General features: G+C 45.0%; 1 protein-coding gene across 5 annotated transcripts in view; it reads left to right on the forward strand.

Moving 5' to 3' along the window:
- FARS2 (phenylalanyl-tRNA synthetase 2, mitochondrial) overlaps positions 1-21811 on the forward strand; it is a 522892-nt gene extending 501081 nt beyond the window's left edge. For all 5 annotated transcript variants that reach the window (XM_032341009.1, XM_032341010.1, XM_032341013.1 and 2 more), the window contains one exon: positions 21512-21811. In XM_032341009.1, the coding sequence (XP_032196900.1) occupies positions 21512-21650 (139 nt within the window). In that variant the 3' untranslated portion in view covers positions 21651-21811. The remainder of the gene's footprint in view (positions 1-21511) is intronic.
- The last annotated feature ends 238 nt before the right edge of the window (positions 21812-22049 follow it).

Below are 22049 nucleotides of genomic sequence, written 5' to 3' on the forward strand. Positions count from 1 at the left end.
GATAACTCCTTTCATTATTTTAATTACTAAAGTAATCTATTTGATACCATACCTTCCCAGGCAGCCAGCAGATAATTATCTTTGTACACTGCTGAGACCAGCCCAAAGCTGGGCAGGCTTTTTTCTAGAAGTCAGAGCCCACCCTAGTGAACGAAGACAGCGGTCCTTGGGTGGTGTGTGGAAGAGGAAACACACACACACACACACACACACACACACACACACACGCACACACACCCCGTTTGTCTTCCACACCGTTGTATTTGATTTATGTGTTGACAGTGTCAGATTCTTGTCTGGTTGTCATATATTCATTTACACTTGGAGTGTAATCCAGACAGTGGCCTTCTGGGCCCCCTGTCATTGAGCTTCTGTCATTCAGAGTCCCCCAGCCAGGTAGGATGGCCGAGCACTCTGAGTTTTTTCCAAACCTCGATTCGTTGCAAAGAATCTGCCCAGGCCTGGAGCGTCAGTGATGAGTGGGCCACTCTCCAGGGTCTTTCCTTTGAGAGCTTGGTGCACTCGCAGCCACATTTGACTGGTGAGACGAGGGGCTTGGTCAGGAGGGAGGAGGAGTGTGGAGGGGATAGGGGTGCACTTGCTTAGGACAGGGCCCGGTCTTACTCATCCTTGTCCCTGCGGTGCCGGAAACAGTGCCTAGCATGGAACAGTAGTCAGTGCCACTCTCTGTTAATATGTAGTAAGCCCCTGATGTTTGCCAGGCTCAGAGACTGCAGCGGTGAACAAATTGAAGAGAAAGCACTGTCCACACGTAATTTATATTCTCTGGGGACAGATAATAAAATGAATAACATGCGTAGTATTTTATAGATTGTGGCAAGTGCTATGGGTAAAAAGCAAGGAAAAGAGATCGGTTCTAAGGCAGTTGGGTGCCTTAAGTTTGAGGGATAGATGGCACAGTGGGCACCGACCAAGAGAGGTTAGAACGGTGAGAGTGAGGGGCATCACAGGAGAGAAAATCAGAAATAAAGGGGCCAGGTCATACAGGCTTTTGTAGGCCATCGAAACAACACCGGCTTTAATTCTGAATGTAGTGAGAAGGTTTTAGAAGGTTTTGAGCAGAGGTGACATCATATGACTTAATGTTTTAACAGCATTATTTTGGCTGCTCTAAGGAAGCAAGGGGCGAAGCAGGGAGACCAGTTAGACTATTGGCATACTTCAGACAAGAGAGGGTGCTGGCTTGGATGGTCATGGTGGAGGTGGTGAGACGTGGTCAGTTCTGGATATGCTTTGAAGCTGCAGTCTGTAGGGTTTGCTTATGGGTTATCATGAGGTATGAAAGTCAGTACCATATGGTCACGTCTGCCATGTTCTCTTGGTCACACAGGTGTATGTGGAGTATGTGTGGTCTGATGTGAGAGGGGCTTACACTGGGATGTGAATACAGGTGGCGGGGATCATTGGGGACAGTCCAACAATGTGGGAAGGCGGAATGGACGCTAGAGAGGCAACCACCAGTGTCCCCTGCAATGAGGCTCAGAGAAGTTAAGCCACTTGCCAAAACTGTACAGGTGATCCTGAGAGACTATCAGATATCACTCTATTGTGAAATAACCTTTTCTTATTGATTACTGAAATATATTGAGTTATCAGCCCATTTTAGATTACTAAAATGGGCTGTTATTGAATTTGGAGATGGATTGTTCTAAAAATCTGTGGCTACACCTTCCATTTTCTCCAGTTCTGAGCTCATCCTCTTCTTTACTATTCTGGACGTTATCCTGAACTGTTTCTTAAGATCAAGAGTTTATCTGAAATGACTTCTTCAAATAGTTTCATTCAAAATCTGCCTCCTAAGCCAGTTCCATCCCCTCAAGAAGACTCCCGCTATGACCCCTCTCTCCCTCACCACCCCCCCATCCACTCCTGCCTCTGTCTTCCCAGCATGGGTGCCAGAATCCATGCCTCCCAGAGCTTTGCCTTCTCCCCCCAAGCCTTTCCCATTGGTGTTCTGGAGCTGCTTTTTTTTTACAGCTAACCCAGAGAGAAAATGACCCCTCCCCCGTTTTGAGCCAAAGAGAGAAATGTGTGTCTCAGGGACCCACACTCTTTTCTATTGAAAAGAACAGTATGTTTGGTACAAAGGACACAGCCACATAAATGCAGAGAATGTAAAGAGGAAATCATCTTGAGAGCTTCGGGAATCACAGCCCTCATGCCTGATGTGCTGTCAGAACTTGACCCTTTTCCTTACCGAGAATGGTAAGGGTCAGGCACGAGGCATCATGGTCACAGGCAAGAATCAGGGGTTAGGAGTAAAAGAGAAAATAAAAAGTACCAACCTTGATTATTCACGCATGCCAAATAATTCACGCATGCATACACTATATCATTTTGTCTTAGTAATATGACCGAGGCTCAGAGAGGTTGAACAGCTTGTTCCTGGACACACGACTAGTCACTGACAAAGCCTGAAACAGATTAAAAATAAGTTGGTTCAACTACTGCCTGCCAGTATGAAGTATTTTTCATTCACTCCTTTGGCAAATACAAATTCAGGGCTGTCTGTGTGAATCCTTGCTACTTTGCTTTTTAACTTGCCTGTGCTTAGGCTGAAACATTAATAACAGATTGGGTTTGTTGACGTTTTGAGGAGGACTGATAAATGGCATCCCTCTTCTTCGCTGAACTGAGATATCATTAAGTAGTAGATACAGGAATCAGACAGGTGAAGATCAAAATACCATGTTCATACTGACATGGTGAGATGTGAGGATATGGCTCAGAATATAGCCACAGCTGGGCTCCCGAAGTGACCTTCCCTTAAATCTACTCCCTACCTCCATGGACGGGCAGACATCCTGAGGTTGGGCTAGTGTAAAAAGGGGAGCCCTCCCTTTCTCCTCCCCTTCACACTAATCCCTCCCCTGAGGGAAGGTCCCAGGTAGAGGGCTCCCCTGTGAGACACGCCCACAGCAAATGAGAAGATCATGTGAGCTCCCTTGCAGACCCAGCCCCACACGTGGGGGGCACAGTACACACCAGACCTCTGCACCTCAACCCTCATGATGAGACAAGACTACAGTGCACTGGAAAGTGAGTCAAGCAAGACGACCTGAGGCATTTACACAGACATTGGCTCTGACGGGAGGCAAGAAATGAAAGAGAGCCAGAGATTAGCCGTATCGAGAGAGTTTCTTCAAGATGGACTTGAGCTTCTCTAAATACTAGTGGGAGGCCCAGAGAGCAGAGGGTGGCAGATCCAAGAGAGAGAAAACATCATTGTCAGACAAGCCCCTCAGAATTTGAAGGCCGTAGAATGCCCATGGTTTTGCTGGGTTTAAGCCTTCGGAAGGAGGAGGGACAGGAGAGAAAGAGAAAAGAATGGTGTGATGCTGGCGAGGTGTGGGTCTGGTGGCAGAGAATGGAAGGAGTTTCGTATTTTTGCCTGGGAAGGAAGGCACGATCATTTAAAAGGTGGCTATTCAAAGCCTCTCTTTCAACTTTCCAGCTGATCTCTAAGCATCTCTCTTGGTCAGCCCATTCTCACAGTATCGAAGTGTTCCTCACCATGTTGGATCTTGCTTTGCTAAGCACCCTATTAACTAAACCTAGAACTTTTGGCTTCCTTTTTCATACTGAGGTCAACTTCATTAACTTAAGTTAGGGGGACTTTGAGAAGTGAGGCTAGAATTCTAATACCTTATGCAGCCTTGCTTCTGGGTTTAGAGTGTGGACACTCGCTGTCTTATAAATGGTGTTTTGGAAGACAGCTCTCCATAAAAGATCCCACACCCTCTCAGTGATTTTAACTACTTGGGGAAATCATAGAAGTTGAGCCTCTTTGGTGTCGCCCTGGGAAGGAAAGCGAAGAGTGGCCCATGAAGTGACTTCAGCCAATAGCTTTGGGCTTCCGTTCTCTCGCTTACAAGGCAAATGGCATCTTCCAGCCCAGGGATCAGGTGCTGCTGTCCTGGACACTTGATGGTGGATGAGTTTAAAAAAAAAAAAAAATGCAGTAGTTCCCAGCATGCAACTGACACCTTTTTCCTATTAAGCAAAGCAAATTTAAGAATGATCCATATGTGAACTGCTTTCAGTTCTATCTTCCCCAGCATTCATTCCAGTGAGAAATCCTTTAAAAGGGAGTTAGTAAATCTAATTCCAATCACGGATCCTTCTGAAGATTCTAAAGTGGGGTATCTCCCTTCATGCCAACTCCAAATTACAAAGCAGATGAATAAATGCTCCCTTGCCTGTTTCTGGTTCGAGGGGTGAGCCTGGTGGAAGACTGGGGTGACATGCAGTGCCCCCACCCTGAGATGCCCTCAGGAAGACAGTTCACAGCCCAGAACCCCCATTCCTGGCACCCTTGTTCGATGCCCCCCTCAAGGGGGCCTTAGATGCACCACATTTGCTGCTTATTTGTGGTAAGCCGTTAATATCATAGGGAAGGATTCTGTCTTGACTTACTTCAATTAAAAAATTATTTCTCCCACCCCGGATTGTGCCCCAGTGCTCTAGCAAACGTTTCTTTTCTGTGGCATAATGGTAAATTCCTCCCACTTATCACTCTATGCATTCTGAAAGATTAAAAAAAGTCCTTCCACCAGCTCTGCCTTGGTTCCTCTTTGCAGGGTTTCCCCAAATCCATCGTGTGCCCAGTGGTGGTTTTGTGAAAGGCCAGATTCATTTAATCTCTCCGTTGTGATGTGCAAAGATCCCGAGAAAGGAAAGATCGTGATTTATATGAAACACTTGAGCTTCTTCTCTCTACCCTCCTCCTCCAAGAAGATGTCATAACCAATCCGTCAGTGCTCTGAGCTCTGTGTGTTTTCTCTCCCCTCTAAGCATCAGAGATCTGTGTCGAGTTAGAGCTAAATCATGGGACACATTTAATTAAAAGACAAATGGCAAAATAATGTTGTGGTGGATGCTTTCTAACCGTGGTCTGTTAGGTTTTAATTATGCGTCGTAAATTGTGAAAGCCAATCCACTGCGTGTCTTTGCGTGCTCTGGTTCTTTTTCGTCACAAAGAAAATGTTCTCAGCTGCTGACAGGATGGGACTTGGAGTCTGTGCAGAGCAACTTGATCTTACCCGATGGTGACTCAGCAACTTGCTGAATCCAATTAGCAGTTTTGTAGCTACTTACTCAAAAGGACCATAGTAAAGCCTGACTTCAGGCATCTCAAACTGCTGGATCTCCCAGCGAACAACCTGCTTGTTTGTAATCAACCAGTTCCCATGGCCAGGGTGCCATAGATCAGGTGCTCGGTGCCATGCTGACCTAGGAACGTGCTTCCTCCAGGGTCCCAGCTTTTCATCCATCCTTGCCTGGGACAGAGACCTAAGCATTTAGAGACTCAGAGTGAAGAGGCCAGAAATCTTAGTGACCGTCTAGTCCGTATGAAGGAACAGAGGCCTAACGATGTTAGGTGCTTGCTCAGAATTTCCCGAGTGGTTAGGGGAAAGGCTAGTATCTTAGGAACCCAAACTTCTTGATATCCTTGATACCCCAAACTTCTTGATGCTGTTTCCCGGTGCCCCACCGCCAGTTTTCTCACCCAGAACCCCATCTTAGGAAAGGGGTAGCAGGGTGTCCTGGAGAGGTCCCTGCAGACTCTGCCCCCACTAGCAGAGCAGGTGAAGCAGGCAACACAGTGGTAAGCCATTAAGTGGGCAAGTCACCCAATCCCTCTGGGTCTCAGTTTCCCTATTGTTGCCATGGGATTAATGCTGTATAAGAGAGTTTTGAAAATATCTAAGATCAGATACTCAGAGTGTATTATAAAAATACTTAGTCCTTTTTAAACAAAAGTGCCCAAAACAAAGTAACAGTTCAGCCCCCAGAATTTCCTGCAGGCCTGATTTGGGGACGTTGAGACAGAGGGAGGGTAAGAGAGAAGGAGAGAGAAAGTACATGTGTTGCATGGAAACGTTATGAATCAAAGTCACTTCTGCAAACACTGAAGAAAGCAGATGTCCAGAGGGGGCTCTGCTTTGGACATCAATTTATTTGGTTGATAACAAAGAGAAAGGGTGCTCCCTCTGGCATTTTTGCTGGAAGGCCAGAATTTATACTTCTCCCTCCATTCCAGCTATAGAGTTCTCACCGGTGTCTGCCAACAGGACACTAGATCCCTCTGCAACTTTTCTCCTTAGATACTTGTCTGTGCTTTGGGAGTTGCTGTTTCTGCCATTGGCACAGACTTATATGTAGGCCTAGAGACTAAGATAAATGAGCATCTTCTAATGATTTGTTACTGTGATCGGCTCTGGCACAGAGCTGTCAGTCATCCAGGCCTTTCTTTTGCCTCCCCTTACCTCCCCATGTTAAGACGCTTGTAGGTTTCATGGCTTTGTCTTATCTCTTGAAAAGGGAGCAGCAGATCTGTCTTTTCTCTCTGCTCTATTTTGATTTTTCCTGTGGCCAGAAGTAACTGCAGAACGTGGTTTTCAAAAACAAAACCAACTAGGCTAGAACTTCCAAATCAACTGCAGTCAACACAGCGTTTCACAGAGAGACTCACCAGCCACTCCCCTGTAGTTTTAATGAAAACCAGTAGTCCGGGTTCAGCCAGCGCCGTGGTGATGCTAACAGGGAAGCTGCTTAGACATCATGCAGCCTGAGGTGCTCAAAGGCCAGGAGCAGCATGATGGTGAGGGTATAGTACTTAGCACCTGGGGCCCAAGAAATTTCTTTTAATCTTAATGCTCTTGTTTATTTTTCTCTTCTTCTGTAAATCTAGGGACGCATAACTTTTTTATTAATCTAAATAAATGTATGTGCTGCTTACCAAACAAATTAGTTAGCAAAGGTTACAATGCTAATACTAATTATAGTAACTAGTGGTTTGTTTTGCTTTGTTTTGTTTTTAAGATTTTATTTATTTGACAGACAGATCACAGGTAGGCAGAGAGGCAGGCAGAAGGGGAAGGGGGAGCAGGCTCCCCTCTGAGCAGAGAGCCGGATGCGAGGCTCAATCCCAGGACCCTGAGATGACTATCAGAGCCAAAGGCAGAGGCCTAACCCACTGAGCCATCCAGGTGCCCCAGTAACTGGTATTTTTTTTTAATCAGGTATTTATTTTGTGTCAGGCACTGTGTTAGAATCTTTACACATACATCTATAAGATATAGTGTAGCTCCATGAAGAGGTGTTAAAAATTAGGCTTACAGAGATCCAGCAACTTTCCAGAAAGAAATCACACCCAGCATGTGCTGTCAGCAGGTCTGTGTGCCTCCCGACCATGGGCTCTCAACTCTTTAGCTGTATGGCCTCATGGGGTATTTTAGCAAGTTATCGCTTCTTTGGGAAGCCTGTGACTGATGGTTGGAATGGGAGATCGGCTTTCTGAGCTGCTTACTACAACTTAGAGCAATTATTCTGGGACTACTGTCTGAGATGGGGCTATCCCCGAACACTGTGGCATCTGAATCCTAGCTTTTAGCTGGTTGTGATCTCAGCCATCCTATTACTCTTTCTCTGAGTAATTACTAATTACTAATTCCTCTTCTTTGATCTGCTCTCTTTTGGAATTCAGTTTCCTTCCTAAATTATACCTTTCACAGGTCTTTCATGTAAGGTATTGAGCAGTAAACCTCTCATGTTGTCTCACTTTGTCTGAAAGTGTTTTGATTTTGCCATTTTTCTGGAATAACAGTTTAGCTGAGTACAATTGATACAGGTTGACATTTTGTTGGTACTATTCCATTCGCTCCTGACCTCCAGAGCTATTGAGAAGTTGACCATTTCTTGCATTATTCCTTTGTAAGTTCTGTATTTTTCCCCTCTAGTTGTTGTCAAGGTCATCTCTTTGTCCTAAGTGTTCTGCAGTTTCATTACCGTGTGTCTGGTGCAGACTTGTTTCCTTTTACCCCATTCAGAATTTACTGTGCTTCCAGAGTCCGAGGATTTCATTAATTCTGGAAGTTTCTTGCTGTTACCTTTTCAGATATTGCCTCTCTTTGTTCTCTCTCTAGTCTTCTTCTGGTCCTCATATTCTATCCTATGCTTCTTACCCTCTCTCCTGTCTTCCATTTCTGTCCTTCACTCTGCTGCCTGCTAAATAGCTCCTCAGACCTGTCTTCCAGTTTACTAATTCTTCATTTAGCTGTGTCTAATCTGTCATTTTAACCTTTCCACCCATTTTAAAATTATAACTATATTTTTCTATACATTTTTTGCATGAACCAACTCATTAAATATAAAATAAACAAAAGTAAATGGCTTTTAAATCTCACTGACAGAAAACTTGGCAAGTACTCAAAGTTTTTAGAGGTCATTGGAACTTCTCTCTCCAGAAAGGAATCTTCCTCACATTCTGAGGGGCAGATGGGAACTCCCGACAAATGATGGTATCTGGGTTAGTACCCCCCCCTCCATATAAGGATTGTTCTGCACTACAGACAATGACAGGATCTGCAGGAAGTATGGCCTTTGACACAGAATGAGTCACTGGAGAAGATGATGTTACTATTTACAAAGGATTAGCAATTCAGATCTAAGGCATTCACCTTGCCACTGATTACAAATCTCTAGGAACAGCCACCAAATCAGCCTTGAGTTTCTCACCGGTGTCTGACTATTGGCCGCCTTCAGAGGCAGTATTCACATGGTTGCTTGCATTTTTTATGTGGGGCTAGTTCTGATTTGCTATTCTCTTTTTTTAATGTTCTTTCTTATGGTTCTTTTATGTCTTTGGAGCATTTTAAAATGTTTAAATCCACTTTTAAGCATTTTAAACACTTCTCTGGTTGTTTTTGTGTCTGAAATTCTTGGGGTACTAATCATGTGTTTTTTATCTAATGACTCAGGCATATCATGGGTTATTTCCTCATGTGCTCTGTAGTTTTTGGCTGTGAGGTTGTGTTCTTTGGAGCTTTTCCTGAAGTGATCCCATGTAGCTAACCTTCTCTCCAGAGTGTTCTGCATTTTCCTCTGCCAGGTATCCTAGAGTAGCACCATTCCAGGACCAATTTTATATTGATTCCTCAGCTTGAAGATCTGAGGAATTGTATGTTTTGGATCCAAAAGCCTCTTGTGACACTGGGATTGTGATTCTCAGGGTAGACTCCTTTACATTGTTCTCAGAATCTAAGCAGAGACAAGATTCCTTTGCTCTTCTTTGTGCCAAGGATGTATTTTTCTCCTTAGTCTACTATTTTATTTGGTTGTACCAGCTTTGTGCAGGAATCCACCTTCTTGCTTCATGTGGACAAAAGCCTTCATCTCTGTTCCCATGTGGACATTAAAATATAAACTTCAGGTTACAATAACTGATACTTCTCTTTGCTCTAGGCAACTGAAGCATTAGGCACTTACTATTGCACAGGGTTTTTTTTTTCCTTTATTTTTTGTACCTGGAGATTTTCACTTGCTTTCATATGATCTATTTAGCTATCTACTTCTTTTCAAAGCCAATGTCTTTGTATGTTATCCAACACATCTGGGAGTATATAGCAGTAGGATCTTTATTTTATTCTGCCATCATTCTGGAACCTTCCTAGCTCACTACTATCTTATTCTGAGCTAGTTGGCATACATGGAAGAGACAGACATATTCTTTTTTTTAAGCACTTTTTTTTTAAGATTTTATTTATTTATTTGACAGAGAGAAATCACAAGTAGTCAGAGAGGCAGGCAGAGAGAGAGAGAGAGAGAGGAGGAAGCAGGCTCTCTGCCGAGCAGAAAGCCCGATGCGGGACTCGATCCCGGGACCCCGAGATCATGACCTGAGCCGAAGGCAGCGGCTTAACCCACTGAGCCACCCAGGTGCCCCAACAGACATATTCTTTGGTCACCTGTTCCAGCAATCTGTCCAAAACACACACTGTCCAACCCTGCACTCATTCCTTTGTCCAGAAAGAAGAAAAACTCAGCATGAAGTATGAAAGGAGGGAACCTAAAGATGTTAGCCCACACTAGTACTTTCTTCAAGGCATGAGCATGACAATGTGTCACATTGCCCTGTGAGTCCACAATTGAGGTGTCTTGATATTTTTCCTTTGAAAGTAACCCAGGGGCAGCCTTATCAAATCTTGCCTAATTATTTATTATGGACAGATTCAACTTCAGAAGACTATGTTTCCCCACAGTACACCAGAAATGTGAGCTTGATATCTTTATTTTTTTTTTTTGAAGTAAGAAAATACCAAAAAGAAAATACTTGTTTTCAGTGAGTTGGAAAATGGATAACTGTAATTCAATAATATTTTAAAATGGTTTACGGACTCTGACTCTGACTCTATTAGTACTTTCTTCAAAGTTGCTGACAGTGCTTTTTTCACATGACTTCAGTTTTTTCCTAACTGAGGGACTAGTTAAGAACAAATAGCATAGCTTCTGTTTTATTGAGGAAGAGGGGAGACCTGTAGAGGTCACTGGATTTATCCAAGTGGCAAAGATATCTAGGCCACCAAAAAAGCTATGTTGAACCAACCCACTTCCCTTGCCTGAAGCAAAATTGCTATTTTGTGGAAGTACATTTTAGGGCTATTCCTTCAAGTTTCATCAAGGGAACAGCCTTATGAAACTCACTACTGCCTTGAAAATAGTGAGACACTGGCCACTAATAGCAGTCAGTATCCCCAAACAGGATTAAAAGCATAGCTTTGGAAGCATTTGGATTATTTCAGTTGTAATCCTATGTCTTACCTACTGTTTGAGTGACCTGGGCAAGTCACTTTTAACCTCTCTGAGCTATAGTTTTCTCACCTGCAAAATAGGATAAATAATTCCCATTATGATAGGACTGTGACAAGAATTACATAGGATAATGCATGTAGACATACTAAGTGACCGATAAAACATAGCCATTATTAATGAGAAGTTCCCTGTGGGAAGCCCAACCTGAGAAATTTCTTTTAGAATATTATGTTGGGGTAAGTTTTGCTTCCCTAAAGAACTGCAGTCTTCTCTCAGGCACTATGAAATATGGAATGGATAAAGTTTTCTTTTAATTTGGTTTGCAAGTGCTAAAGCAAGTTTATTATCTCCACTAGTTCAAACGCAACCTGCAGGTCTGGGTTCTGTGTTCTCCAGGTTTGACTGGCCTCGTCAATTTCATATACTCTCTTATTCTGGCTTTGTTTGTTTTTCTTTTTCCCCCTGTATTTTCTGTGAATGATGACGGTAAAATGAAACATGAAAGTGCCTAGCACGGAGTACATAGTAGATCACTCTTCCCTTTCAAATGTTTTTTTCTTGGGGCCCCCCGGAGTGGCTCAGTCAGTTAAGTATCTGACTCTTGATTTCAGGCCAGATCATAAGCTCAGGGCTGTGAGTTTGAGCCCTGTGTTCAGCTCTGTGCTGAGCATGGAACCTGCTTAGGATTCACTCTCCTTCTCTCTCTCTCTGCCCCTCCATCCCATCCCTGCTTTCTCTCTCTAAAAAAAATAAAATAAAATGTTTTTTTCCTTTCTTCTTTCACCCTTGCTTTCTTTATACTTCCTACACTTTCTCTGCTAAGTAATATTTATTAATGAATTTATTCTTTCCCTGTTTTGTGATGAAGTCCTAGTCATATTTCTAAAAGCATCCTATAATATAATTGGTAAATAATACTCGTTACTGGGATATCCCTGGTTAAAAATAGTTAATGGTGGAGCACCTGGGTGGCTCAGTCAGTTGAGAATCCAGCTGTTGATCTCGGCTCAGCCATGATCTCAGGGTCATGAGATCGCGCATCCTATTGGGCACCCATGCTCAGTGCAGAGTCTGCTTGAGATTCTGTCTCTCCCTCTCTCTCTGCTCCTCACCTCCACTCATGCACTGCCTCTCTTTCCTTCTCTCTCTCTCTTTCTTTTTCTGTCTCAAATAAATAAATAAATCTTAAAAATAAAGGTACTGGTGCCTGCAGCAGACATTAACAGGCTGAACAAAGTGTGCCTACAACAAAAAGATGAGCAGACCTGAATGAAAAGGAAGTGAGTCCCCACATATTCTGGCCGTGGCCTTCACTAAGTCACTGCATCTGTCTGGGCCTGCACCTGGCTCTGCAGAAGGAGGTGACCACCTATCAGGATTGCCGTGTGGGTCTCAACCAATAAAACTATAAAACCATGTACTATAAAACCATGTGCATCTAAGGCTCTGGAAGCTGCATCACTTTATAATTGTTAATCTTTCTTATTGTTGCCACTGTTGCTAGTAACAAAGTATTTCAATTTTACAAAGATTGTCTGATGGCAAAGCCCAGAGCTTTCTTTAATTTTATCAATATTTGGAATTTAAACATAGTTTTCATATAGGTGTTACAGGTTCTAGGACACATATCTGTTGGTTTGGTTTCCTCATGTTAGCTCTTCAGGGGAATAGATGGTCTGGGATAATCATGTCCTTCTCTAGATGGTAAAAATAAATCCATTAGGGACGTCCATAACTGTGGTATGACTATAAAGGAGTGCACACAAACATTCCAGCAACTTCTGAGTTGTTCACTGACACTTGCACAGGACACCACTCTGATCTACCCATTTAAGTTAATTGCCCTTTTATGTAGCCTCATGGCTCCATGTACCTCTTCTTCAAGCCCAGTAGGGTAGTAGCAGTTTATATTTCTTTCTAATTCTTTGATTAATGCCTATATTTTATGCTAGACTGTGAGCTTCATGAGCTCATGTCTGTTTCGTTTTGTTTTATTCTACCATTAGGTCCTTATACCTGGCAAAATGCATGACATATATTGGATAGTCACTTCATCTGTTGGATGGATGGATGGGTGGGCAGATGTATAGACAGACATTTAATCTCAAAGACAATGATGTCCAACATTATATGTGCTGCCTCCAACGCTGACTACCAATCGTCCTGGGAGTCCCTGCCAGGGCTGTTGTGGGACAGAATCCAGCACCAGTCAAGAGAAACATAGGACGCACTTGTCAGCTTAATGTAAAGGGAATCTCGCTCTCAACCTGCACTGGGAAAGCCTGAAATGGGCATCCCCAGAAGTAATCCAGCAGAAGGCTTTTTAGAAAGTGCTCAAGCATGGGCCAGAAAATCTTTACAGTCCCATATCTTGGATTCTGTGATTCCATAAAATACGTTGCTTGTGTGATGAATCCTTAACCAAGATATCACTGCTGTACTCCAGCCTAGAATACTATGGATAGAAGAAGCTCATCCTAACAGCCAAGTCCCTATTTTGTCACTCTCTCCCTCAACCTCCCACTCACTATTTGTCAAGACATAGTACTGTTAGTTAGACCCAGAGACTCCCTCCTCAAAAACGTTTGCAAAATAACTCTAAGTCACTAGAAATGTATATAAATTTCTCTTTCCTAATACTTCCTTCATAGTTAGACACTGAGTCTTTCTTAAAGTAATTAGCACATTTCATCCATTACTCACTAAAGAAATTTATCTATACAGCGTAACACAGTTATGAGTAATTCTACTTATAAATATGGGATTGAGGATAGATCTGTAGCATACCCCCTTGGTTGGGTGGCTGTTACTATCAGATCGGTGACATGGTAAACCATAATATCTGAGCAATCCTCTATTGTTTTGGGGGAGTAAGATTTGAAGTTCGCTGAGGGCCAGACTCTAGATACAATAAAACTGCCCAGAGCAGTTAAGATATTAGAGACATGATCCTGGACTTTGTTGTTTTGGTTGATTGCTTAATGATGCATTTTCACTTGAGGCTTCTGAACCAGAACATGAGGCCCTCCTCTATAATCCCCACCCACTCTGCAGCCTCCTCCCCTACGAGTTCTGTACTATAGAAAGGTGTAGACCCATACCAGCCACTCTGAACTACTCACCTCTCCTCAATCTGTCCATGCATGTCGGTGCTTCTGTCTGTGCCTTTGCAGAAATGACCCTTCCCTATACAGGGTCAGTCACTTCCTGTACATGCTGTGACCAAAGCTGGCTTCCTGCTGTGATTGTAGCCTTCTCCCAGCAGATCATGCATCCTCTGCACACCTCTTCCCTGGACCATTTGTCCCTGAAACATACACTCAGCAATTCCGCATTGAAATTCAGGAAGAGGAAAAAGATACTGAGCGCCTCCCGGCCAGTACTTGTGTCATTTTGCCAGCTGGATGCACCCCTTGGCCTTCACCTGCAAAAATCCTAATCATACTTTAAGATCTAAATCTAATCTCATCTCCCCTCCCAATCTTTCTCACTGCTAAGCCATTTACAGTCCGTGTCATTCATTTAACATTTAGCATGAATAGCTTTGTCCTGTTGGTGTATTTCCATGTATAAATGTCTTAAACCCCAAATAGATGGTAATCTAGCCTAATCCTTCTTTTTGTATTATTTTGGGATACTTCTTCCCTCTAACACTGCCACTGAGTTGTGCACAGAGAAGCCACTCTATGAATATTGATTGATATATTGATATATTGATCAAGCAATTCGTATTTTGTATCTCCCACAATGTCTGCCTCAGCACAGGATAAATAATTACTGATCAATTGATTGAGTTGGAAATGTAGCACTTCACCTACCACAAATCTTCTGTTTTGTAACCTGACTCATCCACCAAAGTGTCAACACATTTGGGAAGCTGCCATGTAACAGTAGAGAGTTAAAGTTAGCTCTGTTGACTTTGGCTTGGCAGACTAAGCCAGGGAGAAAAATAAAACCTCTTCCAAATTTTCCACACAACCAAAAAGCACAGAGCTTTGGAAATCTGTGCAAAATGAGCCATTACTCCAAGCTGGTTAGAAGTGTGTGAGGATGGTTTGGAAAACTATGGAATAGTTGATGAGAATTATTCAAATGTGGTCAAACCTTGTTGTAGCTTTATGAGCAGGATATCATAAAAATTCATTTGTGTGAAATGCAGAGCAGCTTAGTAGCTAGATTAACAAAATCAAAATGAACCATTTGGGAGGACAGAGACCAACCATGTTACACCCTTGCAACAGTCCTGCCACATGGATAGCAATAATCGGGGGATGGGGGCTTGTTCTTGTCTTCTGTTTATTTGTTTTTAATATAAATGTGAATTCCCAACCTACATTTCTAGTAATAGTGAACTAGGTTATTTGGGTCAACCCTCCTCAAAATTTTTTTTTATTTTAATAAAATATACATAACATTGACCTTTTTCACCATTTTAAGTGTACAGTTCTGGGGCATTAGGCACATTGACACTTCTGTACAACTATCACCACCGTCCATCTCCAGGTCTTCTTTATCTTCCCAGACCCAAACTCTATCCCCATTCAACACTAACTCCTCCTCTTCCCTCCCCCAGTCCCTGGCAACCACCCTTCAACTTCCTGTCTCTGTGAGTTTTCACAACTCTAGAGACCTTATATAAGTGGAGTTCTATGATTGATCTTTTGTGTCTGGCTTGTTTCAGTTACTATGATGCCTTCAGTTCCCTCTGTGTTGTAGCATGTATCCAAGTAGGGACCCTTTTTTACAGATGGGGTGTTGAAGCTCCAATAATTCATCTGAGGTCTTTCTGTGTGGCCCAGAGTAGAGGCTCTATAATCTTCAGTTACATAAATAATAATACCAATCAGTAACTCTAAGTCTAAACTATGCTAAACCCTTAACATGTATTATTTTCATGCAGTTTCTTCAAAAAACCCTGAGTTCATTATCTGTATCTTGGAATGAGAACCTGAATCAGATTAAGAATTGGCCCGAGTTCCTCTAGCGGAGAACTCACGGCACTGGTTAGTCTCTGTCTTGGGCCTCTCCATAAAAGATTCTATTAGATGATTTCCCCAAAGCAATTATTTTCCTATGTGCATGCATGTGGAAACCAAGAACATGGGCCCCACTCCCCAGGAGGCGTGAGCATGAACTCCTTCCTCCTGAGGAGCTTGGCGTGAGACCCTCATTGGGAAGTACCAGGAGAAATTACAGGGATTGATGTGAATAAAACCCTGGGGGTGCTTTGAAACTTCCCTGAGGACTTGACAAGTGTTTGATATGAAAAAGCATTTCTTGCCGGCAAAATGTGTGTCTCTGAGGAGCTCTCGAGTTGCCAACATGCAAGCTGACTGGGAGCCGGGGTGGTAGGTGGGGAAGGCAGGTTTGAAAGCTACTCTACTCAAGCTGCACCCAGCAAGTCCCTTTTTCCCTGGCTCTGACTCTCCCTCCATCAAGGCCTGGATTGGAGTTGTCTTTCCCAAGGCAGTAACTGTCAGAGGAACCATCTGGTTTGGTTTCTTATGACTGACTCCCAGGAACAGAAATCCCTCTGGGAAGAACCACAGCAGCGACAGCAGTGAGAGACAACTCTGATGCTGGCTGGATAGGAACTGGGGGGAGGGCCCCGCTCCAAATGGCCTACCAGGGAGCCTTGGGCCTAAGACCTACTGTTCTAAGAATGAGAAAGGCTAACCTCTTCGTTCTGGAGAGTATTGGGTGGGAGTTGGGGGGAGGGTTGTTCGTGAAGAGAGGCTAAAAGGTGTCCAGAGTGTCTATTACAATTCGAGGTCTACCTTCTACAGGGAGACTTTCTTAGTGGGCTCTTTCAAGCCATAATCCAACCCATTAAGCCAACTTCCTTCCCTCTTGCTTTGATCACTAATATCACTAATGCATCTTGTGTCCACACGTCAGCCTATCTGGAAATTGCCCCAGATCGGTGCCCCCTGCTCTTTCATTCCATCCAGACTCACACATACTGCTCGCTGGCTGGCTCATTTCCTCCACATGTGCACTTACTCTAGAAACTCCTCTGTTCTCTGCACTAACTCTTGGAAAGTTAGACCCTGAAGGAGCGTCAGGCCCATTCAGTCCGGGCCTCTCACTGGAGAGGCCACATAGACATTGCTGGGGCTTGACTGGGAGCTAGGTCTCCTGCCTCCCACACCTTGTATGTTCACCACAGAAATGCTCACAACAAAGTGCCAGAGGGAAGAATCGTTTGCTAAAGGAGCATGTGAGGTGGGGAGTGCGGCATAGCTGATCTCACACGGCAAGCACCAGGCTCCTCACGGCCTTGAGGGAAATGGTTCTCCATTGGGCTCCTCTCTGGTGACAGAAGGACCTTGGCAGACCACCAGTCCCAGGATGTGAGCTGGTTGGGTCAGGATTTTCCTCACTTGCTTATCTCTGTCCAGTTCAGTGCCTAGAGCACGCTGTTTGTGGACAGACTAAAGGAATCTGTGAGGAGACCAGTGATAACCCCTTGAAGCTCAAATGTTCTCAATCTCTGTTAAAAATTCAAGCTCCAGCCAGCGACCAGCTCATTTTTGCCAATATCCCAACGCAGTGAAATCCCAGCACCAAAAAGAATGTTCGGACTCTTTCTTTAAACTCCCTTTAGTGAGATTTGCCCTCTCAAACTCATTCATGGGTCTTCTCATTTATTTTGCCGACAAGTAGAAGCCATTCGAGTACATAAGAGAGAACTTGTGTTTACCTTGAAAACTACAATTGTCCATATAGTCTCTTCTCTCCTCCAGGGAAATTTTTTCGTCCTGAAGGTTGTGCCCGTGGGAGACTGGAGGGCGGGGGGCGACAGCTTCCCAATGCCCAGCCCGCTGGGTGGGGTGGAGGGTGGACAGGAGCTGCTGCTGCAACACCCACCCCCGCGCCCCAATCCCATGCTCTTCCCGCAGCTCTCTGGATCCCCCACAGTTCCTTGGCTTTGCAGCCTGCCTTTTATAGGGCTCCTTAAGCAGGAAAGGCCTTTATTAAAAACAGTCTCTGTCCCAGGGCTTCTCAGTTATGCCTCATGTGTGGCTTGTGCCCTCCGTTAGTCACAGGGCAGAGCTAGAAAGGAAGACGGCTCACGCCATCTCGTCCTTGAGCAGGAGGATTAAAGACATTACCCTTCTCAATAGCTTGCAAACCCTGTCATTTCTTAGGGGAAGTTGGGGTAGAAGGAAGAGGCTGGGGGTGGGACAGGAAGAGAGAAGGAATATGCTGGAGCACGAGGCATGGTACTTAATACTTGGGCTCTAAAACCAAATTCCCTAGATTGTGTGTGTTTGTAATGAGGTGAAAATTAACCATTTTTAAAGTGGGCGGTTCAGGGGCATTTAGTACATTCTCAGTGCTAGGCAATCACACTACCTACCTAGTTCCAAAGCATTTCCTTCACCCCAGAACAAAGCCTCATACCCACTGTTCACCTCAAAATGGCCAGTGATCTTCCCAGCAAACCGTGTGTTTATTTGGGAATAAAAGAGAATTATAGTCCAGAACAAGCCGGCTATGACACAACCATAGGCAAGTCCCACAAATGAAAGAGAAGAAGGAGAACTTGAGAGGGATAAATTTGTCCCATTCATCCTCTTCTTTATGGGGAAGAAGGAGGAGTTGAGCGGGGTCGTTTTGGAAAAAGTCCATTGGAGAGAAGTGAGAGTTTGGGGTGATGACGGTTTCTCACTCGCCGAGTTTTTCTGACCCGCAGGTGGTGGGTCCCTTGAAGGAGATGTGATGTAAATCTTTGCCCGTGGGGGCCTGTCACTGATGACTGTTTACTGGCGAGACCCTTCTGCTGGGGTCTGTAATAACGGACACTTCTGTTGGAGTCTGTGGTTGTCACTTCTTCCTGTAACTGACATTCAGTGGTAGGGCTCCTCCTTCTAGGCTCCCCTTCTAGCCTCCCGGCCCCTTTACTAATTTATTAAGCTGTTTATGCCCATATTCCCTTCCCCCACCCTCTGGAAACCACCAGTCTGCTTTCGTCTGTATGAATTGCCCTCTTCCGGATGTTTCATGTGGATGAAATGATGCAGTACGTGGTCTGCTATACCTGGCTTCTTTCACTTGGCCTGCTTTTGGAGGTTTATCCACACTGTAGCAGGTGTCAGCACTTCATTCCTTTAAGGACTGGATAATACTCCACGGTGTGGATATACCATATTTTGTGTATCCATTCATCCACTGATGGCCACATCCCCTGTTTGACTGTTTTAAGTGGAGCTGCTGTGAAAATTCTCATACAAGTATTTGTTTGAACACGTGCTTTCAGTTCTTTTGGGTATATGCCTAGCAGTGGAGTGGCTGGGTTGTAGGGTCATTCTCTGTTTAACCCTTTGAGGTACCACCAGACTGTTTTCCACAGTGGCTCTACCATCTACATTACTGCCACATTGCCTGGTTTCAAACCCAGCCCTGCCACTTAGTAGTTGTTTCAAGTTGGGCGAGTTACTTTGAACTCCATGCCTCAGTTTCCTCATTACTATAAACAAGGACAGTAATGCTATGTACTCTGTGGGTTTTGGATGCTTCTAGGAGTGAACACTTCCAGAGGGCTTGGAATGGTGCCCAGTATGCAAGACTCACTACAGAAATGTTTCCTGCTGCTGTTACTGAGATATAGTGAGGGTCATGGCAGATATAAGACTGGGAAGTTTCTGACTAAAAAGGTCCACATTGGGTGGTACAAAAGAATCATGGGATCTCTAATTTGCATACTTGGAGTTGGCACTGAGGGCATCCCTCCTTTGAGAGAGTCTGTCTTCATACCTACTCAGTGATAAGCCACAAGATCCCTCTTCTCTGTGACTCCATGGTTCTTGTGGAGAGCCCGCTCCTCAAGGCTGAGGAAACTCATGACCAACACCAACTCCACTTCTTCCAGTTCTCCAGCAAGCACAAGGAGGGCAGGAGTGTGTCCCAACAACTAAAAGCTCCAAAAAGAAGTCCCTAGAAAACAGAGGGCCACCCGGGCAGCTCAGTCAGTTAAGCATCTAACTCTTGATTTCAGCTCAGGTTGTGATCTCAGGGTCAGGAATCCAGCTTTGCATCGGGCTCTGCACTCCGCATAGAGTCTGCTTGTCCCTCTCTCTCTGCTCCTCCCCTGGCTCATGTGTGCTCTCTCTCTCTCTCTTTCTCTCTCTCTCTCTCAAATAAATAAATGAAATCTTAAAAAAAAAAAAAAAAGGAAGTTCCTAGAAAACAAATAAAAGTAAATCTTCTCTCTCTCACCAGTAATGTAAGGAAAAGGCAAAACTGCTTGATTTTCAGCTGAATCTACTGAATTACCGTCAAATATTCTGCCAATTTTATTTCTCTCAATTTATAAAATTAATCCATATGTTTGTGATTCATTTATGCGTCACTCATCGAAATGTTTTCTAAAAGCTGTTTGAATCCCACGAATCCTGATGGGGGCCTTCTCCAAAGCACATAGAAGCAAGATGATAAATTTTTCCCATTCATCTTGGGTTGGAAATCTCGGCTTGTCGAGCAGCCATATTACCAACTCTTAAGCTAAGTAAGAGACGCCAGAGTGAACTGACGAGAACGTGTACTAATTAATAGTTGCCACCAGGATCCTCTGGCCTCACACTCGTATAGCACTTCATAATTTGCAGAGCCCTGTCACTTTCTAGATAAGTCTCTACAACCGTTTGGAGAGCTTGGTGGAGTAAGGCGCTATGCTGTTAGCTCTTTCAACAGAGAAGGAACAGAGACCAGGAAAGGTGTATGGAGGCCCAGAGATGGAGGGGCCAGTGCTAGGACCCTGTGCTCAGAAGGGGCCTCTGTGTCCCTCCCTCAGGCAGGGAATTAGAAGGGCTGGCACAGGATCCTCTTGCAGGGCTCCGTGCACCCTCCCCGCACACACAGGAAACCATCGCGCCCTTCCACGGTCCCCACGTCACTGACAATCTGGCCCCCAGATCGTGAGGCCGCACTTGTTCTCATAAATGTTTGCATCACCTTCTGGCATCTATAACTCCTCCACCCTCCTTCTCCCTCCTTAACTCATTGCTCCTCTTCCAGAACCTTCCATCTCTCAGACACTCGGGATGTTGCCGTGTCCTTTCTTGGTGACATCAGGTTGGAAGAAAAGCCTGTGTTCTGTACCCGGGGGAGGCCGGGCGGGGGCTTCCGCAGCCACCAGAGGCCTAGTGCAGGGCTCAGTGCAATCAGCCGTTGGGCTGTCCTTCTGCAGTGGACAGTCTCTTAAGGGCCCCAGCAGGGCAGGCCTTGTCCTTCCAGCAGTACTGCGTCTGCAGCACAGAGGCCTGTGGAGAAAGCCTCTTGTCCTCAGAGCATCTGTGGCTTGTCACGTGCCTCTGTGGAGACCAAGTTCTTCAAAAGTCTCCACCACCTGGTCCTTGGAAGCATGTCTGTCTGGCACTGTATGCTTTCCGTGGCCCACAGGGGTGTGAAGAGAGTGATCTCGCTCAGCCTTCGGGGACGGTCCTGGCCTTGGGACCCCAGTGTGCCTTCCACACATGATTGTTTCCTGTGCTGTGAGAAGGGTGGAGGCATACCAGCCTTGGCTCCTCACCCTGTCTGCTTCTCAGAGTCCCCTGGGGAGCCGACGGAAAACCCAGAAGCCAGACCCTGCATCCCAATTGCTGGTCCATAATCTCCAGGGCTCGAAGACCCCTAAGAAGTGCCCTTCCCCTGGGGACTTGAGTGCATCTGGGCCGGCGGGAACTTGTTTGTTCAGGTCCGTGTTCCCCTAACACCACTTCCCACGCTGCACACAAGAGGTGCAGGCTGTTGTGGCGAGTGATGTCTCCCTACCACCCGGATCCGATCCTCAGCTCCCCACTGGGGTCGGCCTGCTCGGGGCTGCCAGCACGGCTCCTGCAGGCAGCAGGCACGCCTGTCCCTCACTCACCTGCCTTTCTCTTTCGCTCCCCAGGACACACAAGACCAGCCACTGCTACCGCATCACGTACCGCCACATGGAGCGGACCCTGTCCCAGAGAGAGGTCCGGCACGTGCACCAGGCGGTGCAGGAGGCCGCGGTGCAGCTGCTGGGCGTAGAGGGCAGGTTTTGAGGCCACCGCCTGGACCAAGCTGCCGCCGCTCAAGGCTCCGGGGATTTGTGGGAGAGAAAAGGCTACTGTTAGTGGATGGGGGCATCTGTCATGTTTTGATAAGTGGGTCAGTGTTGGGACTTTCAGAAAATAAAGGATCGCTCCTAAGAAGCTGTTGACATGGTATTTGTCTTTTATTTGGGGAAAGAGGGAAAAAAGAAGCAATAATATAAGAGATCCCTCCTCTTCCTTGAAAAAGTGCTTTGCCCCTTGGTGCTCAGTGTGGTTAATTGGTCCCTAGGGTCCATTAAAGTATAAAGACCAGGCGTGATTTCTGGCCTGTCAGGCCCTTCCACCCTTGTAATGAGTGAAGACACAAAGAGACATCAGAAGCTCCGGACACCAGAAGATTGTTTGAGT

The sequence above is a fragment of the Mustela erminea genome, chromosome 4, assembly GCF_009829155.1.
Source record: "Mustela erminea isolate mMusErm1 chromosome 4, mMusErm1.Pri, whole genome shotgun sequence".
Classification (NCBI taxonomy): Eukaryota; Metazoa; Chordata; class Mammalia; order Carnivora; family Mustelidae; genus Mustela; species Mustela erminea.